This window comes from Xyrauchen texanus, chromosome 10, assembly GCF_025860055.1.
Source record: "Xyrauchen texanus isolate HMW12.3.18 chromosome 10, RBS_HiC_50CHRs, whole genome shotgun sequence".
Classification (NCBI taxonomy): Eukaryota; Metazoa; Chordata; class Actinopteri; order Cypriniformes; family Catostomidae; genus Xyrauchen; species Xyrauchen texanus.
The window spans coordinates 47,020,062-47,041,117 of NC_068285.1; the positions used below are offsets into that span (position 1 = coordinate 47,020,062).

Consider the following 21,056-nt stretch of genomic DNA (forward strand, 5'->3'; position numbering starts at 1 on the left):
CTAACAAATAACATATCTCTGCATCACAAAAGCGTAGAGACTTCGGGTTGACTTATTTCACTCAGGATGGAAAGGAGCCATGTATTGTATTACCTTGGTAACTGCATAGCAACCACATGGGCTTACCCTAGCAACCGAGTAACAAATCACATATTTCTGCACCAGAAAATCATACAGACTTCTGGGTTGATTTATTCATGACCATAATTTTTGCTCTTTTCAAGTTATAACATGCTGTTTCACGAGTTTTGCCACGGCAAGCACCACTCACATTTTCTTCAGGAAATGTACCTATCTAGTTATTATTATTCTTCTTACTCTGAAATTTCTATATCTAACTCCTCCTAGAGCTTTTAAGCTACAGGCACCAAACTCGGCACAGACCTTCAGACTAATCCCGAATAGTGTGCTATATCTTTTCTAACTGATCGGACTTACGGTTTTCCTAAAAATGACGATCAAACTCAGAAAAAACTCCCATTGACTTAACATTGCTGGAATGTTCAGAAATTCAAATTCAACTGACATTTTCACACACACACACAAAAAGGGCCTGTCAGCCCTGCATCTCTCCCTCTCTCTCTCCCTCAGAGGATTTCTTTTATCAAGCAGCCAAAAGTAATGACCTAAAATCTTCCTAGCCACACGCTAAAACATGCTAAAAGCGTCTTAGCATCATGCTTAACACATGCTAGCATTGACTAGCGAAGTGCTTAAAACAAGCTAAACATGTGCTTAGCATCATGCAAAATCGCCTAGCGAAGTGCTAAAAGCGTCTTATCATCATGCTTAACACATGTTAGCATCGCCTAGCAGTGCTTAAAACATGCTAAAAGCGTCTTAGCATCGCCTAGCGAAGTGCAAAAAATGCTTAAAAGCGTCTTAGCATCATGCTAACACATGTTAGCATCGCCTAGCAAAGTCTTTAAAACATGCTTAAAGCGTCTTAACATCGCCTAGCGAAGTGCAAAAAATGATAAAAATGTCTTTAGCATCATGCTTAACACATGCTTAGCATCGCCTAGCGAAGTGCTTAAAACATGCTTAAAATGTGCTAGCATCATGCTAACACATGCTTAGCATCGCCTAGCGAGTCTTTAAAACATGCTAAAAGCGTCTTAGCATCAGCCTAGCTGAAGTGCAAAAAAATGCTAAAAGCGTCTTAGCATCATCTTAACACATGTTAGCATCGCCTAGCGAAGTGCTTAAAACATGCTAAAAGCGTCTTAGCATCATGCTTAACACATGTTAGCATCACCTACCGAAGTGCTTAAAACATGCTAAAAGCGTGCTAGCATCATGCTAACACATGCTAGCATCGCCAAGCGAAGTGCTAAAAGATGCTAAAAACGTGCTAGCATCATGCTAACACATGCTAGTATCACCTAGCGAAGTACTAAAAAATGCTAAAAACGTGCTAGCATCTATCTGTCTGTCTATCTATCTATCTATCTATCTATCTGAGGGTCAATATCTATCTATCTATCTATCTATTTGAGGGTCAAGATCTATCTATCTATCTATCTATCTATCTGAGGGTAAATATTTATCTATCTATATCTATCTATCTATCTGAGGGTAAATATCTATCTATCTATCTATCTCTCTATATATCTAAGGGTAAATATCTATCTATCTATCTATCTATCTATCTAGCTGACTGTCTATCTATCTATCTATCTATCTATCTATCTATCTAGCAACTAAGTTAAACTTTTAACTACTTTAAACTACAAACTACTTTAAACAATAAACTACGAACTAATTTAAACTTTAAACTCATTTAAACTATAAACTACTTTAAACTTCAAACTACTTTAAACAATAAACTACTTTAAAATTCAAACTAATTTAAACTTTAGACTACTTTAAACTTTGAACTAATTTAATCTTCAAACTACTTTAAAATTCAAACTAATTTAAACTTCAAACTACTTTAAACTTCAAACTATTTTAAACTTCAAACTTTTTGGTCCAAACTATCACAAGCCAACTTAAAGTTTGTCTCGACGAACTTTTTCTAGTTAAGTTGGCTTGTGAGAGCCAACTTACTGAAATCCTATTTAAACTTATTATTATTATTATTATTATTATTCTTACTCTGAAATTTCTATATCTAACTCCTCCTAGAGCTTTTAAGCTACAGGCACCAAACTTCGGCACAGACCTTCAGACTAATCCCGAATAGTGTGCTATATCTTTTCTAACTGATCGGACTTACGGTTTTCCTAAAAATGACGATCAAACTCGGAAAAAACTCCCATTGACTTAACATTGCGGAATGTTCAGAAATTCAAATTCCAACTGACATTTTCACACACACAGACAAAAAGGGCCTGTCAGCCATGCATCTCTCCCTCTCTCTCTCCCTCAGAGGATTTCTTTTATCAACCAGCCAAAAAGTAATGACCTAAAATCTTCATAGCCACACGCTAAAACATGCTAAAAACGTGCTAGCATCATGCAAAATCGCCTAGCGAAGTGCTAAAACATGCTAAAAGCGTGCTAGCATCATGCTTAACACATGCTTAGCATCGCCTAGCGAAGTGCTAAAACATGCTAAAAGCGTCTAGCATACGCCTAGCGAAGTGCTAAAAAATGCTAAAAGCGTCTTAGCATCGCCCTAGCGAAGTGCTAGAAAATGCTAAAAGCGTCGTTAGCATCATGCTTAGCATCACCTAGCGAAGTGCTTAAAAATTCTAAAAGCGGGCTAGCATCATGTTAACACATGCTTAGCATACGCCTAGCGAAGTGCTTAAAAATGCTAAAAGCGTCTTAGCATCATCTTAACACATGCTAGCAAAGCCTAGCGAAGTCTTAAAACATGCTAAAAGCGTCTTTAGCATCATGCTAACACATGCTTAGCATTGCCTAGCGAAGTGCTTAAAACATGTTAAAAGCGTCATTAGCATTGCCTAGCGAAGTGCTTAAAAATGCTAAAAGCGTCTTAGCATCATCTTAACACATGCTTAGCATTGCCTAGCGAAGTGCTTAGAACATGCTAAAAGCGTGCTTAGCATCATGCTAACACATGCTAGCATCACCTAGCGAAGTGCTTAAAAATGCTAAAAATGTGCTAGCATCATGCTTAACACATGCTAGCATCGCCTAGCGAATTGCTAAAACATGCTAAAAACGTGCTAGCATCTATCTATCTGTCTATCTATCTATCTGAGGGTCAATAACTATCTATCTATCTGAGGGTAAATATCTATCTATCTATCTGAGTGTCTATCTCTCTATGTATCTATCTATCTATCTATCTAGCAACTAAGTTAAACTTTAAACTACTTTAAATTTCAAACTACTTTAAACTTCTTCAAACTTTTTGGTCCAAACTTTCACAAGCCAACTTAAAGTTTGTCTCGACGAACTTTTTTTTCTAGTTAAGTTGGCTTGTGAGAGCCAACTTACTGAAATCCTATTTAAACTTATTATTATTATTATTATTATTATTATTCTTCTGAGACTAAAATTACCAAGACTATCTCCTCCTAGAGCTTTTAAGCTACAGGCACCAAACTCGGCACAGACCTTCAGACTAATCCCGAATAGTGTGCTATATCTTTTCTAACTGATCGGACTTACGGTTTTCCTAAAAATGACGATCAAACTTGGAAAAAACTCCCATTGACTTAACATTGCGGAATGTTCAGAAATTTAAATCTCAACTGCCATTTTCACACACACAGACAAAAAGGGCCTGTCAGCCCTGCATCTCTCCCTCTCTGTCTCCCTCAGAGGATTTCTTTTATCAAGCAGCCAAAAAGTAATGACCTAAAATCTTCATAGCCACACGCTAAAACATGCTAAAAATTGTCTATCTGTCTATCTATCTATCTATCTATCTATCTATCTATCTATCTATCTGAGGATAAATATCTATCTATCTATCTATCTATCTATCTGAGGATAAATATCTATCTATCTATCTATCTATCTATCTATCTGAGGATAAATATCTATCTATCTATCTATCTATCTATCTATCTATCAACTGAGTTAAACTTTTTTAACACTACACTGTAGAGTCAATAGAACTGGCTCATTAGAGTCATTAATTTGGGAATCAGACTACACTGGTCACACTGTAAGTTTCACATTGTAGATTCAAAAGAACTGGCTCATTAGAGTCATTTGTTTGGGAATCATGCTAACACATCATAGCATAGCGAAGTGCTAAAAAATGCTAAAAACGTGCTTAGCATCATGCTAACACATGCTAGCATCGCCTAGCGAAGTGCTAAAACATGCTAAAAATGTGCTAGCATCATGCTTAACACATCATAGCATCGCCTAGCGAAGTGCTAAAAAATGCTAAAAGCGTCTTAGCATCATGCTTAACACATCTTAGCATCGCCTAGCGAAGTGCTTAAAACATGCTTAAAAGCGTCTTAGCATCATGCTTAAAACATCTTAGCATCGCCTAGCGAAGTGCTTAAAACATGCTAAAAGCGTCTTAGCATCATGCTTAACACATGCTTAGCATCGCCTAGCGAAGTGCTAAAAAATGCTTAAAAGCGTCTTAGCATCATGCTTAACACATGCTTAGCGTCGCCTAGGGAAGTGCTTAAACCATGCTTAAAAACTTGCTTAACATCATGATAACACATGCTTAGCATCGCCTAGCGAAGTTTTAAAAAATGCTAAAAGCGTGTTAACATCATGATAACACATGCTTAGCATCGCCTAGCGAAGTGCTTAAAAAATGCTTAAAAGCGTCTTAGCATCATGCTTAAAATCGCCTAGCGAAGTGCTTAAAAAATGCTTAAAAGCGTCTTAGCATCCCTAGCGAAGTGCTTAAAAATGCTTAAAAACATCTTAGCATCATGCTTAACACATCTTAGCATCGCCTAGCGAAGTCTTTAAAACATGCTTAAAAGCGTCTTAGCATCATGCTTAACACATCTTAGCATCGCCTAGCGAAGTGCTTAAAACATGCTAAAAGCGTCTTAGCATCATGCTTAACACATCATAGCATCGCCTAGCGAAGTGCTTAAAAATGCTTAAAAGCGTCTTAGCATCATGCTTTAAAACATCTTAGCATCGCCTAGCGAAGTCTTAAAACATGCTTAAAAGCGTCTTAGCATCATGCTTAAAACATGCTTAGCATCGCCTAGCGAAGTGCTTAAAACATGCTAAAAGCGTCTTAGCATCATGCTTAACACATGCTTAGCATCGCCTAGCGAAGTGCTTAAAAAATGCTTAAAAGCGTCTTAGCATCATGCTTAACACATCTTGGCGTCGCCTAGGGAAGTCTTAAACCATGCTTAAAAGCGTCTTAACATCATGATAACACATGCTAGCATCGCCTAGCGAAGTTTTAAAAAATGCTAAAAGCGTGTTAACATCATGATAACACATGCTTAGCATCGCCTAGCGAAGTGCTTAAAAAATGCTAAAAGCGTCTTAGCATCATGCTAAAATCGCCTAGCGAAGTGCTAAAAAATGCTAAAAGCGTCTTAGCATCCCTAGCGAAGTGCTAAAAAATGCTAAAAACGTGCTTAGCATCATGCTAACACATGCTTAGCATCGCCTAGCGAAGTGCTTAAAACATGCTAAAAGCGTCTTAGCATCATGCTAACACATGCTTAGCATCATGCTAACACATGCTAGCATCGCCTAGCGAAGTGTTAAAACATGATAAAATTGTGCTAGCATAATGCTAACACATGCTAGGATCGCCTAGCGAAATGAAATCTATCTGAGGGTCAATATCTATCTATCTATCTATCTATCTATCTATCTATCTATCTGAGGGTCAATATCTATCTATCTATCTATCTATCTATCTGAGGGTCAATATCTATCTATCTATCTATCTATCTATCTATCTATCTATCTGAGGGTCAATATCTATCTATCTATCTATCTATCTATCTATCTATCTATCTATCTATCTGAGGGTCAATATCTATCTATCTATCCGTCTCTCTGTCTGTCTGTTGTCTATCTATCTATCTGAGGGTCAATGTCTATCTCTCTCTCTCTCTATCTATCTATCTATCTGAGGGTCTATCTATCTATCTATCTATCTATCTATCTATCTATCTATCTCTGTATCTCTCTATCTATCTATCTATCTAGCAACTAAGTTAAACTTTAAACTATAAACTACTTTAAACTCATTTAAACTAATTTAAACTTCAAACTACTTTAAACTTCTTCAAACTTCTTCAAACTTTCGGGTCCAAACTTTCACAAGCCAACTTAAAGTTTGTACTCAAACTTTTAATCTAGTTATTATTATTCTTCTGAGACTAAAATTACCAAGACTAACTCCTCCTAGAGCTTTTAAGCTACAGGCACCAAACTCGGCACAGACCTTCAGACTAATTCCGAATAGTGTGCTATATCTTTTCTAACTGATCGGACTTACGGTTTTCCTAAAAATGATGATCAAACTCGGAAAAAACTCCCATTGACTTAACATTGCGGAATGTTCAGAAATTCAAATTCCAACTGACATTTTCACACACACAGACAAAAAGGGCCTGTCAGCCCTGCATCTCTCCCTCTCTCTCTCCCTCAGAGGATTTCTTTTATCAAGCAGCCAAAAAGTAATGACCTAAAATCTTCCTAGCCACACGCTAAAACATGCTAAAAACGTGCTAGCATCTATCTGAGGGTCAATATCTATCTATCTATCTATCTATCTATCTATCTATCTATCTATCTATCTATCTATCTATCTATCTGAGGGTAAATATCTATCTCTCTCTCTCTATCTATCTATATCTATCTCTCTATATATCTAAGGGTAAATATCTATCTATCTATCTATCTATCTATCTATCTATCTAGCAACTAAGTTAAACTTTTTTAACACTACACTGTAGAACTGGCTCATTAGAGTCATTCATTTGGGAATCAGACTACACTGGTCACACTGTATGTTTCACACTGTAGATTCAAAAGAACTGGATCATTAGAGTCATTCATTTGGGAATCAGACTACACTGGTCACACTGTGTTTCACACTGTAGATTCAAAAGAACTGGCTCATTAGAGTCATTAATTTGGGAATCAGACTACACTGGTCACACTGTATGTTTCACACTGTAGAGTCAAAAGAACCGGCTCATTAGAGTCATTAATTTGGGAACACACACAGACAAAAAGGGCCTGTCAGCCCTGCATCTCTCCCTCTCTCTCTCCCTCATTGCATAGGGATTTTTTATTGAACATAGTTCTGGATCACAGTGTCATAGAGACAAGGGGGCGGGCTCATTTTACTCAGACGACCAATCAGTCTCTCGGGATCATTGTGAAGCTATCAAGCCACGCCCTAGCAACAATTTAAAGCACCATAGCAACAACTCCCATAGACTTCTAATGAAAGATATCAAAGGGATATCTCCGGATAGAAGTGTCATAGAAACACAAGGGTGGTCTCGTTTGACTCGGGGCAGCAAACAGCCAATCATGAATCACCTCAACACTTCCTAGCCCCTCCCTAGCAACCATTGTCGAGCACCTTAACAACCAAAATCCATAGAGGGATATTTTCCATTCTGAATGTCACAGAGGCATGGTAGTTGGTTTATATCATTCATACTGACAAGCAGCCTTTGGAGTTTCATGATTGGCAGCTGTCAAGCCACTCCCTAGCAACTAAACAGAGTACCCTAGCAACCGTTTAGCAATAACTATATCTCTGCACCAGAAAATCAGAGAGACTTCTGGGTTCATTTATTTCAATCAGGATGGCAAGGAGACTTGATAAGTATCACTATGGTAACTGCCTAGCAACCACATGGGGTTACCCTAGCAACCGAGTAACAAATCACATATCTCTGCACCAGAAAATCAGAGAGACTTCTGGGTTGATTTATTTCAATCAGGATGGCAAGGAGACTTGATAAGTATCACTATGGTAACTGCCTAGCAACCACATGGGGTTACCTTAGCAACCGAGTAACAAATCACATATCTCTGCATCAGAAAAATGTAGAGACTTCGGATTGACTTATTTCAATCAGGATGGCAAAGAGACTTCATTAGTATCACTATGGTAACTGCCTAGCAACCAGATGTGGTTAACCTAGCAACCAAGTAACAAATCACATATCTCTGCACCAGATAATCGTAGAGACTTCTGGGTTGATTTATTTCAATCAGGATGTCAAGGAGACTTGATAAATATCACTATGGTAACTGCCTAGCAACCACATTGGGTTACCCTAGCAACCGAGTAACAAATCACATATCTCTGGACCAGAAAATCGTAGAGACTTCTGGGTTGGTTTATTTCAATCAGGATGTCAAGAAGACTTGATAAGTATCACTATGGTGACTGCCTAACAACCAGATGGGGTTAACCTAGCAACCGAGTAACAAATCACATATCTCTGCACCAGAAAATCAGAGAGACTTCTGGGTTGATTTATTTCAATCAGGATGGCAAGGAGACTTGATAAGTATCACTATGGTAACTGCCTAGCAACCACATGGGGTTACCTTAGCAACCGAGTAACAAATCACATATCTCAGCATCAGAAAAGCGTAGAGACTTCCGGATTGACTTATTTCAATCAGGATGGCAAGGACACTTCATTAGTATCACTATGGTAACTGCCTAGCAACCAGATGGGGTTACCCTAGCAACCGAGTAACAAATCACATATCTATGCACCAGAAAATCATAGAGACTTCTGGGTTGATTTATTTCAATCAGGATGTCAAGGAGACTTGATAAGTATCACTATGGTAACTGCCTAGCAACCACATTGGGTTACCCTAGCAACCGAGTATCAAATCACATATCTCTGGACCAGAAAATCGTAGAGACTTCTGGGTTGGTTTATTTCAGTCAGGATGTCAAGAACACTTGATAAGTATCACTATGGTGACTGCCTAACAACCAGATGGGGTTACCCTAGCAACCGAGTAACAAATCACATATCTCTGCAACAGAAAATCGTAGAGACGTCTGGGTTGATTTATTTCAATCAGGATGGCAAGAAGACTTGATAAGTATCACTATGTTAACTTCCTAGCAACCATATGGGGTTACCCTAGCAACCGAGTAACAAATCACATATCTCTGCAACAGAACAACATAAAGACTTCTGGCTTTGTTCATGGGACTCAGGGTAGCAAGGATCAATCAATCAATCCATCAATCTATCTATCTGAGGGTCAATATCTATCTATCTGTCTCTCTGTCTGTCTGTTGTCTATCTATCTATCTGAGGGTCAATGTCGATCTATCTATCTATCTATCTATCTATCTGAGGGTAAATATCTATCTATCTATCTCTCTATCTATCTGAGTGTCTGTCTATCTATCTATCTATCTATCTATCTATCTATCTAGCAACTAAGTTAAACTTTAAACTACTTTAAACTAATTTAAACTAAACTAATTTAAACTATAAACTACTTTAAACTAATTTAAACTTCAAACTAATTTAAACTATAAACTACTTTAAACTAATTTAAACTTCAAACTAATTTAAACTATAAACAAATTTAAAATTCAAACTACTTTAAACTTCTTCAAACTTTCTGGTCCAAACTTTCACAAGCCAACTTAAAGTTTGTCTCGACGAACTTTTTTTTCTAGTTATTATTCCGATTCTTCTTATTCTTCTTAGCGGTGAAATTTCTATATCTATCTCCTCCTAGAGCTTTAACTCCACATACTCCAAACTCATTTGTTTGGGAATCATGCTAACACATTTTAGATTCAAAAGAACTGGCTCATTAGAGTCATTAATTTGGGAATCAGACTACACTGGTCACACTGTATGTTTCACACTGTAGATTCAAAAGAACCGGCTCATTAGAGTCATTTGTTTGGGAATCATGCTAACACATCATAGCATCGCCTAGCGAAGTGCTAAAACATGCTAAAAACGTGCTAGCATCATGTTAACACATGCTAGCATTGCCTAGCGAAGTGCTAAAACATGCTAAAAACGTGCTAGCATCATGCTAACACATGCTAGCATCGCCTAGCAAAGTGCTAAAAAATGCTAAAAACGTGATAGCATCATGCTAACACATGCTAGCATCGCCTAGCAAAGTGCTAAAAAATGCTAAAAACGTGATAGCATCATGCTAACACATGCTAGCATCGCCTAGCGAAGTGCTAAAACATGCTAAAAGCGTCTTAGCATCATGTTAACACATGCTTAGCATCGCCTAGCAAAGTGTTAAAACATGCTAAAAGCGTGATAGCATCATGCTTAACACATGCTAGCATCGCCTAGCGAAGTGCTTAAAAGCGTCTTAGCATCATGCTTAACACATGCTTAGCATCGCCTAGCGAATTGCTAAAACATGCTAAAAGCGTCTTAGCATCATGTTAACACATGTTAGCATTGCCTAGCGGAGTCTTAAAACATGCTAAAAATGTGCTTAGCATCATGTTAACACATGCTTAGCATCGCCTAGCGAAGTGCTTAAAACATGCTAAAAATGTGCTGACATCATGCTAACACATTCTAGCATACGCCTAGCTGAAGTGCTTAAAAAATGCTAAAAGCGTGCTATAGCATCATCTATGCTAACACATGCTATGCTAGCATCAGCACCTAGCTCGAAGTGCTTAAAACATGCTAAAAACGTGGTAGCATCATGCTTAACACATGCTAGCCTCACCTAGCGAAGTGCTAAAACATGCTAAAAGCGTGCTAGCATTATGCTAACACATGCCAGTATCACCTAGCGAAGTACTAAAAAATGCTAAAATGTGCTAGCATCTATCTGTCTGTCTATCTATCTATCTATCTATCTGAGGGTCAATATCTATCTATCTATCTATTTGAGGGTCAATATCTATCTATCTATCTGAGGGTAAATATTTATCTATGTATATCTATCTATCTATTTGAGGGTAAATATCTATCTATCTCTCTATCTATCTATCTGAGTGTCTATCTATCTATCTATCTATCTATCTATCTAGCAACTAAGTTAAACTTTTAACTACTTTAAACTACAAACTACTTTAAACTAATTTAAACTTTAAACTCGTTTAAACTATAAACTACTTTAAACTTCAAACTACTTTAAACAATAAACTACTTTAAAATTCAAACTAATTTAAACTTTAGACTACTTTAAACTTTGAACTAATTTAATCTTCAAACTACTTTAAAATTCAAACTAATTTAAACTTTAGACTAATTTAAACTATAAACTACTTTAAAATTCAAACTAATTTAAACTTTAGACTAATTTAAACTTTAAACTAATTTAAACTATAAACTAATTTAAACTTCAAACTACTTTAAACTTCAAACTACTTTAAACTTCAAACTTTCTGGTCCAAACTTTCACAAGCCAACTTAAAGTTTGTCTCGACGAACTTTTTCTAGTTCTGATTATTAGCATAATCGCAATATCAGTTTAATAACAGAAATGCCTTAATCACATTGTAATTGCGTTATGAGGGTGCATGTAACATAGCCATTGACTACATTTACATGGACACCAGAAAATTGTTTATTGCTTGAGGCTCGAAAACAGTGTTTGCGTTTACTTGAGCTGTGTTAGCAGCGTATTCTTTATTCCCATATACATGCGGCTCGGTCAGTAAACAGCTTTCTCAAGTCAAGTAAATTTTATTTGTATAGCGCCTTTCACAACACACATTGTTTCAAAGCAGCTTTACAGAAGATCAGGCATTAACAGAAGATAAAACTATGAAATCTATAATGTCTATGAGTCATCATTGTGTAATTAGATAAAATACGATTCTTAATCTTGTTTAAAAATAATTAAATAATAATTGTATTAATAACCCCAGTGAGCAAGCTGAAAGCGACTGTGGCAAGGAACACAAAACTCCATAAGATGTTGATTAATGGAGAAAAATAACCTTGGGAGAAACCAGACTCACTGTGGGGGCCAGTTCTCCTCTGACTCTACAACAACGTAATTTCCCTGCGTAAATAACAAGCATTGCATCCGAGGAAGCTATTTTATTCTCCATTGCTTTGCTTTATTTCCAGATATTCTAGAGTTGTTGCTGTGTTTATTTTCTTCACTTTCTATTGCGACCTGGGGCTGAATTGCAATATTAGTGGGATTTCCCTCTCATGTAAAACTCTGGGATTCCACCAATGTATGAGCAGGGTTGGGGAGTAACATAATACATGTAACGGGATTACGTATTTACTGTATTATTCCACTACAGTTACAGTTTAAATCATTGGTAATGATCATTTAATATTTAGTCTATTAAGATGGAAACATTTCTACATATAAATGATGTGATCCAAAGTGCATTTGAACAGCGGTGAAACACTTTCTTATGATGTGTTACATTCATACGAGCAGACAGAGAAGTACGTTTGAAGTAAGTTTGGAGCAGAAGAAATAGAAATAAACCTTGTGTAAATTCTCAGCTTTACGCTAAGCTAAAATGTTATTTCTAGCCATTTTACATGCACATGTTACCAGACACGATCATATTTTTTTATCAAGAAAATTCACGTTGGATCATAATTTCTTTTTTTCTAGTAAGACCTTTGATATTAGGACAAAAATCATATTCTTGATAATATATTTTTTTATTGTTTCTCTGTAAAAAATATCTAAAAATCCTTAAAACAAGATACATTTGATGTTTCTTGGTTTAGAAACAACACTGCATTAGATATAGATATATATATATATATATATATATATATATATATATATATTTTTTTTTTTTTTTTTTTTCAGAGAATGTATTTTTATCATGTGTATTTGTCGTACTGTACTGACAGAATTTTTATAGTCAAAAAAAGTGAAAAAAATCTACCAGTGCTGAAGAAGTTATCCAAAGTATTTAGAATATGTTACTGACTTTGAGTAATCTAACAGAATATGTTACAAATTACATTTTACAGCATGTATTCTGTAATCTGTACTGGAATACATTTCAAAAGTAACCCTCCCAACCCTGTGTACAAGCGCGTATATGCAAGCGTGAGGTAATGTCTGTACTTTACATTGTTGTTTATAATTGAGTATAGATAATCCTGTATGTGATTTTCCCACTATACTTCCGCAGTGTTGACTTGCTGTTGGACTCCATCCTGACGTTTTTTGTCCCGGTCTGTTCCACACATGCGCACTGATCAAACACCCATCAGAACAGCGCTTATGCATTTATATGACCACATATGCCACATTCTCTGAGAGAAACCTAGGTGTGTTAAAACATTTTCTCTTAATCCCTTAAACAGCGTGAGGAAATCAACATTTTGTTTGCATGACATTTCAGAATGGCGCTTTTGGTTTCTTATGTGCATGTAAACGTGGTCATTGTAAGGGAGGATCAAGTGTATGGCTTGCGTTCAACAATAAGCAGGGAGGAAATATAGACTTTTGCTGTTTCTCAATATAAAGAACATACATTGTCTTGTCCTGGTCTTGCCCAGCTACCTTGAAGAACGAACTCGGAAGTAAAGGAGGGCGTAGTACGAATCTATGAGTTTTGAGATGTCTCACGTCATCAACCTGTGGGTTTTATCTTTTCAAACACTTCTGGGGCCGGTTGCACCAGTTGTATGTTACAACTTAGCCTAGTTGTGGCGTAAATGGGCATTAAGTCACAATTTACACACTACTAAATATTTGAGCATTGCACCATTAAACTTAGGTAGAACATAACCCTACGTATACTCTAAATATTCACGGAAGCCTCCAACCAGGAGTAAAGGATGGAATAAAAAAGCAGACTGATATTTTATGATATCAATGAGCTCGTTTTGCGTGACAGACTTCAATCCTTTCAACATACAGTATGATTTTGACATTTACACTCGTTTACATTTGAGAGAGAAAAAAATACTTTTAAGCAGCTCTTCAGCATGAAACCATTCTAATGGGGCAGTTTTCAGGATGCGTGTCCCGGTGTCAAGTTTCAACACATTCAAAATATATATAAGATATTAAAATGAATAAATGTCCATGTGGCAGGGCGGAGAGCGGGGCCGGGTCGTGATTATACACACCCGGTCCCTTATCAGGATAATCAAGCATCCGAGAAGTATAAAGGTCGACTGCGGAGGATTGTGCAGGAAAGAGAGATAGTTTACGGACATGTCCGTCATGTGTGTGCGTTTGTGTCTTTTGTTTCAGTTTATTATTAAAATATTATTTATATTGTCAAGCCGGTTCTTGCCGCCTCCTTCCCATTGAACTACGTTACACTGGTGCCGAAATCCGGGAAGGAGGAGTGATATGCCGTAGTAGAGTTCTCGCCACTACCGTCCACCCTAACGGAGCAGCCGCGGCCATCTGCTGGGGTACGAGGAGCCCGGCCGCCTGGAGCAGTCAGGGCCGCTGCCAGGGGCGGAGGAGTCACCTACCAGCCGCTGAAATGGGGAGGGGCTCGCTGCCGTCCGCCAGGGGCTGGAGGTCTGTCTCCAATACGCCCGGAGAGGCGCGGCTGTCGTTGTCCTTTTCCCTCTCATTTAAATTTGACAGTGTTTTTTGGGGGGGTACTACACTGTTACAGGAAGTACCCCCTTATGTAATTATTTCGGTTTCCCTCCCCATGTCCCCTCCCTCGTCCAGGTAGACGGGGATGACCTGCCGGCAGACGGGGTAAAAGGCACGCCCCTCCCAGGGAAAGGGGGTATGTAATGCGTACACCCCCCTGCCTGAGAGAACGAGGGAGGAATGTGGCAGGGCGGAGGGCGGGGCCGGGTCGTGATTATACACACCCGGTGAACTACGTTACAGTCTATTTTTCCAGTCTGTTGTATTAGTATTTATTTTTCATCCCTTATTTATTTTAGATACAGTTCCTATTTATTGTTATTTACACACGGCAAATATACTATTTATGAAATCTACTTTTATTACGTATTGTATTTTAATGGGGATTTAATTTATTACAGCTGACAGTTACGGTTTGAACATCAACCATAACAAGATCAAATTGAAATTGTTTAGTAGTTCTGTGTAAAATTTGAAGGCTGTTTATTGGATGAATACAGATAAACATTATATTATGTGTCTACGCATTACTTTACGAAGAGCTTATGATCTACTAGTCAAGTCTTAACTTAAGAACAGGTGGTGCAACCAAATGAAGCACTGACTTAGTTACAAACTAACTAGTAATTACTAAGAACTTAGTGTGAACGTTACATCCAAACTTAAGTGAGACCTTACCCACAGCTGGTGCAACCCTACCCTGGTCACTAAACCTCTTTTCAGATATATTTAGCGCTGTCCAGTTATGATCAGATCACCCAAAATCCATCTTAAAATACCAGGTGTAGCGAGGTCTATGAATTATCAATATTTCTGGTCAGTTTCCAGAAGAGAAAGACTGACTGATAACAAATTTTATCTGCTAAAAGTTAACCATTAACTTTAAACATTAACATTAAAAGGCACAAAACTACATATTTTTTTTATAGCCTTATTTGTTTTCCTCCAACTCTCTGTACATTGTACATATTCTGAACTATTGTCTTGTGTTGGCGTTGGATCTTTGGGTTACAGTGTCTGCATTAGGGTGTTTTGTTATGTTAAAAATATTGTGTTTCTTAGGTTTGTGTTTTCGTTCTAAATGGTATGTGTTTCCCTCAATACACTTCATTGTGTTGTGTTTACACAAATTGCAAGATTGTTTCTGCTCAGTTGTTGCACATGTCAGTGGAGGTGTGTGTGCATGTGTGCAGGTGGACTAAAGCCCACGAGCTGCTCGTACAGCAGAAGATCAGGAAAGATAATTTAGCTCCTGCGGTCAGAGAGTCTGAAGCCATGCTGAGGTGAGAACATTATCATGAAGACAGTATTTCAACAAATACAGTAGTTACTCTTATTTGTGGGAGTTCAAACTATAACCTCTTATCGATTGTGATGATAATACACAATAATATCTGACAGTGTCTCATTCAGAGATCTTCAGCATTTTAACCAGCTGATGATGTGTTTGTTGTGTGCAGGGAGGGCTACCAGCAGTTTTTTGATAATCTGCATCAGATGTGTGTTCCTCTGTTGATCTTCTCTGCTGGTATTGGTGACGTGTTGGAGGAGGTCATCAGACAAGCTGGAGTTTTTCACCCCAATGTCAAAGTGTTCTCCAACTACATGGACTTTGACGAGTCTGTGAGTTTTTTATTCAAATATAAAGTCAATATTAAATCACAAATGACACTATTCATTTTCTTAATACATAGTTCTAGTCTCATTATTAACAGTTCATCAATGCATGTTGTCCCAAATAAATTAATGTTTGTCTTTTATCAAAATGTAGTAATTTGAAATAATAGCAAATAATGATACAGAAGATTAAAAAAATAAATAAAGTATTAATATTGGAATATGTGGAGATGCTCATTACACCTTTAGCCTCCACGTCTGTGTCAAAAAGCCTCCTCAGAAGTGTGTCAGTGGTGTTTCAGGTAGGCAGTAGTCCTCCAAATTCACATCCAGCTCTGACTCCATCTGATCTGGAACGTCCGCTTTTGACCATCCAATCAATTCCTGATAGATAAAATTAATTTGCTCTACGTTTTTTCTCTAATCCTGAATATCTGGTTGAAATTAACATAACATGACTGAAGTAAAATATGTTGCAAATGCTGTTTCATGTTGGCATCTTCAGCCCTGCGGTATATTTTGGCTGCCGCCTGCAATTTTCACATCCAAATAATTTTGTATATGGGTCCAATCTTATGATTTGATCATATTTTTATATATATTAAAATATGATCAAATCATAAGATTGGACACAGATACAAAATTATATATATGTAAATAACAGTTGCAGCACTTTTGTGCATAGTATTTCTGCACAAAAACCTGCCTCTTATTACTCGATTTAATTTCATCACTTGATTTAAGTCCACGGACGATGGTCCGAACACTAATTACAGTTTAATTTTCTGTTAATGCGTGATTTTCTGTAAAGCTGCTTTGAAACAGTGTGTGTTGTGAAAGTCGCTATACAAATAAAAATGACTTGACTTGTCTCTTAGAGATGAACATAGTTTGGTGCGAATAGTTCAAATCAATCCCAGAACACCAGCAAAGGACATTGTGAACATGCTGGAGGAAACCGGCAGGGATGTAGTGGAGGCTAAACGCACGTAAACGGCGTTTACGCACCTCCCAAAATTCGGAAATAGCGTTTACCCACCTCCAAAGTGGGTTTATCCACCTCTAAATTGTGTTTATCCACCTCTAAATAGATAGTTCCTAAGCCATTTTAAATTACGCTTATGTCGTTTTAGTTTCATATTGTTCATTATTAGTTTCATAGGTTGTTAAACCTAAGATGAAGTCTTTCATAATGCGCTGCTGCCAGTGTTTCCCATGCGCGTGCATCGATATTGACTCCTACCAGCTATATACAGCGTGCTGACCTCAAAAATCCAGCTGTATTCTAACAATAACTTAGCTTTCCTTATTAGCTAGGCTCCTTGCATGCTGGCTAATAAGTAATAACTGACAGTGCTGTGTTGGACAGATTTACGCTGCGGTGTTCCATGACGGAGAGAGAGCGCGAGAGGTACGGGTGAGACAGAGAGAGAGGGACGAGCGAGAGGTAGCTAGTGCTGCGCGAATGCGCTACGGCTCTCTGCAATCAAATAGGCTACGATTTTAAATAGGCTTAGTAAAAAATAAAAAATAAATCGAAAATCAATGTGTGGCGGTCAGCGTTGATATTGTGGTGGGCCGCCACAAATAAATGAACGTATGGGAAACCCTGGCTGCATTACTGTCAGTGTTGACCAATCAGCAGGAAGCAGCAGACTGCATCAAGATTCATCCATCACTCACTAGCCCAAACGATTAAAATTAAAATATGTGGCACCAGATTCATTCTTCTATCGTTATCTGCACTATTTTACTATCTAAACTATTTTGATAATCAATTAGTCGGGTTGAGCCATTTTTAAGACAAAAGTAAAAACTTCTTTGATTCCAGCTTGTTAAATGTGAATATGTTCTAGTGTCTTCTCTCCTCTGTGACAGTAAACTGAATATCTTTGAGTTGTGGACAAAACGAGACATTTGAGGACGTCATCCTCCTGGGCTTTTGGGAAACACCGATCCACATTGTTCTGACATATTATAGACCAAACAACTAATTGATTAATCGAGAAAATATTCAACAGATTAATCGAGTATGAAAATAATCCCAAATCCCTAATCATTATGTACAAGTTGCATTGGAAGCCCTGGATAGAAGCCTCCCTCTCTATCTCTCTTAAATATTTTTGTTCTCTCTGTTTTGTCATTTAGTAAACTTTATAGATTTCAACCATATTATTCCTTCTTGGGTCTCTTTAACAAGAACTTAGATTAATGTATGAATTGAATAGTGATTGTTTGACCTATGATGAGGGAACAACCAGTGATACCCTTGGTAGTACCATCAAATGATAGCCTATAGCGATGTCATCAGGATACACATACACCGCAGTGGCCCACCTTACCGGGTGACCACATCGTGGTCCACCAGAATTTATAGTTTACCCACCTCTTTTTTTAACACTACACCTCTGGAAACCGGTAAACAAGTATCTATATCCACAGTAAAATGAGTCCTATAACCTGAAAGGATGCTCAGCCAGGAAGAAGCCACTTCTCCAAAACCAGCATATGTGGTCAATGATCGTACTTTTCAGAGAAATGTCCTCTGGTCTGATAAAAAATGTTTGGCGATAATGACCATTGTTATGTTTGAAGGAAAAAGGCAGAGGCTTGCAAGCCAAAGAACACCATCCCAACTGTAAAGCGTGGGGTCGCAGCATCATGTTGTGGGGGTGTTTTGCTGCAGGAGGGACTGGTGCACTTCACAAAATAGATGGCATCATGAGGAAGGAAAATTATGTGGATATATTGAAGCAACATCTCAAGACATCAGCCAGGAAGTTAAAGCTTGGTCACAAATGGGTCTTCCAAATGGACAATGACCCAAAGTATATCTCCAAAGTTGTGTCAAATTGGCTTAAGGACAACAAACTCAAGGTATTGGAGTGGCCATCACAAAGTTCTGAACCCAATCCGATAGAACATTTGTGGGCAGAACTGAAAAAGCATGTGCGAGCAAGGAGGTCTACAAACTGACTCATTCGTCCAGACAGAACTGGTGTATTGGCCAAAATTCCAGCAACTTATTGCAATAAGCTTGTGGAAGGATACCCAAAACATTTGACCCAAGTTAAACAATTTAAAGGCAATGCTACTAAATACTAACAAAGTGTATGTAAACTTCTGACCCACTGGGAATGTGATGAAAGAAATAAAAGCTGAAATAAACAATTCTCTCTACTATTATTCTGATATTTCACATTCTTAAAATAAAGTAGTGATCTAAACTGACCTAAGACAGGGAATGTTTTCTACCAATAAATGTCAGGAATTGTGAAAAACTTTATTTAAATGTATTTGGCTGAGGTGGATGTAAACTTCTGACATCAACTGTATGTTTCGTGAGGTGCACCACAACATGTTATCGGAACGTACAGGGCGCATTTTGTTCGACATAGATATTGGACACATGCTAAAAAAAATTTAAACTTAAATGCAAAAGTGATTGAGTCCTGTGAAAAGTTCAGATTCTAAGCTTTCAAATGGTAGCACATACTGCATGCATCCAGGGGCTTTTAAATTGCAGAACTAAAGGCAGCATAGCTGAAGAGGATAAAGGTTGGTGAACAGAGATTCAGTGCTGTCAATTACAGCAGAAATCTAAAAACATTACTACATTAATGTAATTCAGTGTGAGTATTAACTTATGCTGTTATTCTGGTTCAAACTTGCAGGGTGTTTTGCAAGCATTTAAAGGCCAGCTGATTCACATCTATAACAAACGTGAAGGTGCTCTGCTGAACACTGAACACTTTCACGAGCTGCGCAGTCGCAGTAACGTCCTGCTGCTTGGCGATTCACTGGGAGATCTGCACATGGCCGATGGTGTCACAGATATGCAGAACATCCTGAAGATAGGATACCTCAATGATAAGGTAAAAACACAACAGCACATTGAAAATGAGAAAAAAAAACACTTATTCTGAATTCATGCATTGTACGTGTTTTCTTAGGTGGAAGAGAGGAAACCGTCATATTTAAATGCTTATGACATTGTCCTGGAAAAAGATGAAACTATGGATGTGCCCAATGGTATCCTGCTCTACATCACAGGCCAAAAATGAACTTTCACTCATCTTTTACGTAAGGACAGAATCAGTGACCTGTCCTCAGTCCAGTTTTATAAAGGTTTTGGATAACATTTGATTGTTTTGCAACCTCAACGTCTTCTGCACCTTCATTTTGTATTGTTCTCTGGATTGCATTTATATTTCTTGTATGCTCAAACATTTGTGTTCAGTCAAAAATTGATTAAAGAATTATGGTTCTATACGTCCCTTTCTGACAGAGGATCGGCCCATTTTTAGAACCGTAGTTAATTAATTAATTCATTTCATTGTTCAAGTCTTTGTCTTTCCACTCACGCAAATAAATGTTGTATTTTAGAGTTGGTGGCATTTATTAATAATGTGTGTATTTAATGAGTACGAACATGAAAAAATATGGACAGATGACCAAAAAAAAGAGAAGCTTGTTTTCCAAGGGAATGTCTGACACATGCACTATGTAAGAGATGTAATGTAAAGACAGGCTGACTATATTCTACTGCTTATTACATGGCTACTAAACAAATCAATAAATAGTTGATTTATTATTTGTAGAGATCGCAGAATGATTTGAGGAAAGATGACACTGATACCCAGATGAATTGTCTAATATAACGTAAACCCCTGATGTGCAATTATTTAAGCAATAAGGTATGAGAGGCCATGCTATATTGTGAATATAGTCACGACTGATGGCCGTTGATGGGACAGTTACCACATAATAAAAATATTAAGGACAAATGCTTATTAAAATAAAATTTTTGTTAAGTAGAATCAGTAAATACCATCCTCTCACTAGAAGATATCTACAGTTTTCAGAGCAACCACTGGGTGGCGCCATAATGATTCTGATTGCTGCTGGACTGTTTTCTGGTTCTGGTGTACATAAGAAGCGATGCAAAAACTACCGAAATGAGCGATCCATCAACTAACAAAAAGTATTAGATT

General features: G+C 37.5%; 1 protein-coding gene across 2 annotated transcripts in view; it reads left to right on the forward strand.

Moving 5' to 3' along the window:
• The window catches only part of LOC127650245 (cytosolic 5'-nucleotidase 3-like), a 116,252-nt gene extending 95,415 nt beyond the window's left edge, over nt 1–20,837 (forward strand). For both annotated transcript variants that reach the window (XM_052135558.1, XM_052135559.1), the window contains 4 exons: nt 15,639–15,728; nt 15,906–16,068; nt 19,737–19,937; nt 20,016–20,837. In XM_052135558.1, the coding sequence (XP_051991518.1) occupies nt 15,639–15,728; nt 15,906–16,068; nt 19,737–19,937; nt 20,016–20,126 (565 nt within the window). In that variant the 3' untranslated portion in view covers nt 20,127–20,837. The remainder of the gene's footprint in view (nt 1–15,638; nt 15,729–15,905; nt 16,069–19,736; nt 19,938–20,015) is intronic.
• The last annotated feature ends 219 nt before the right edge of the window (nt 20,838–21,056 follow it).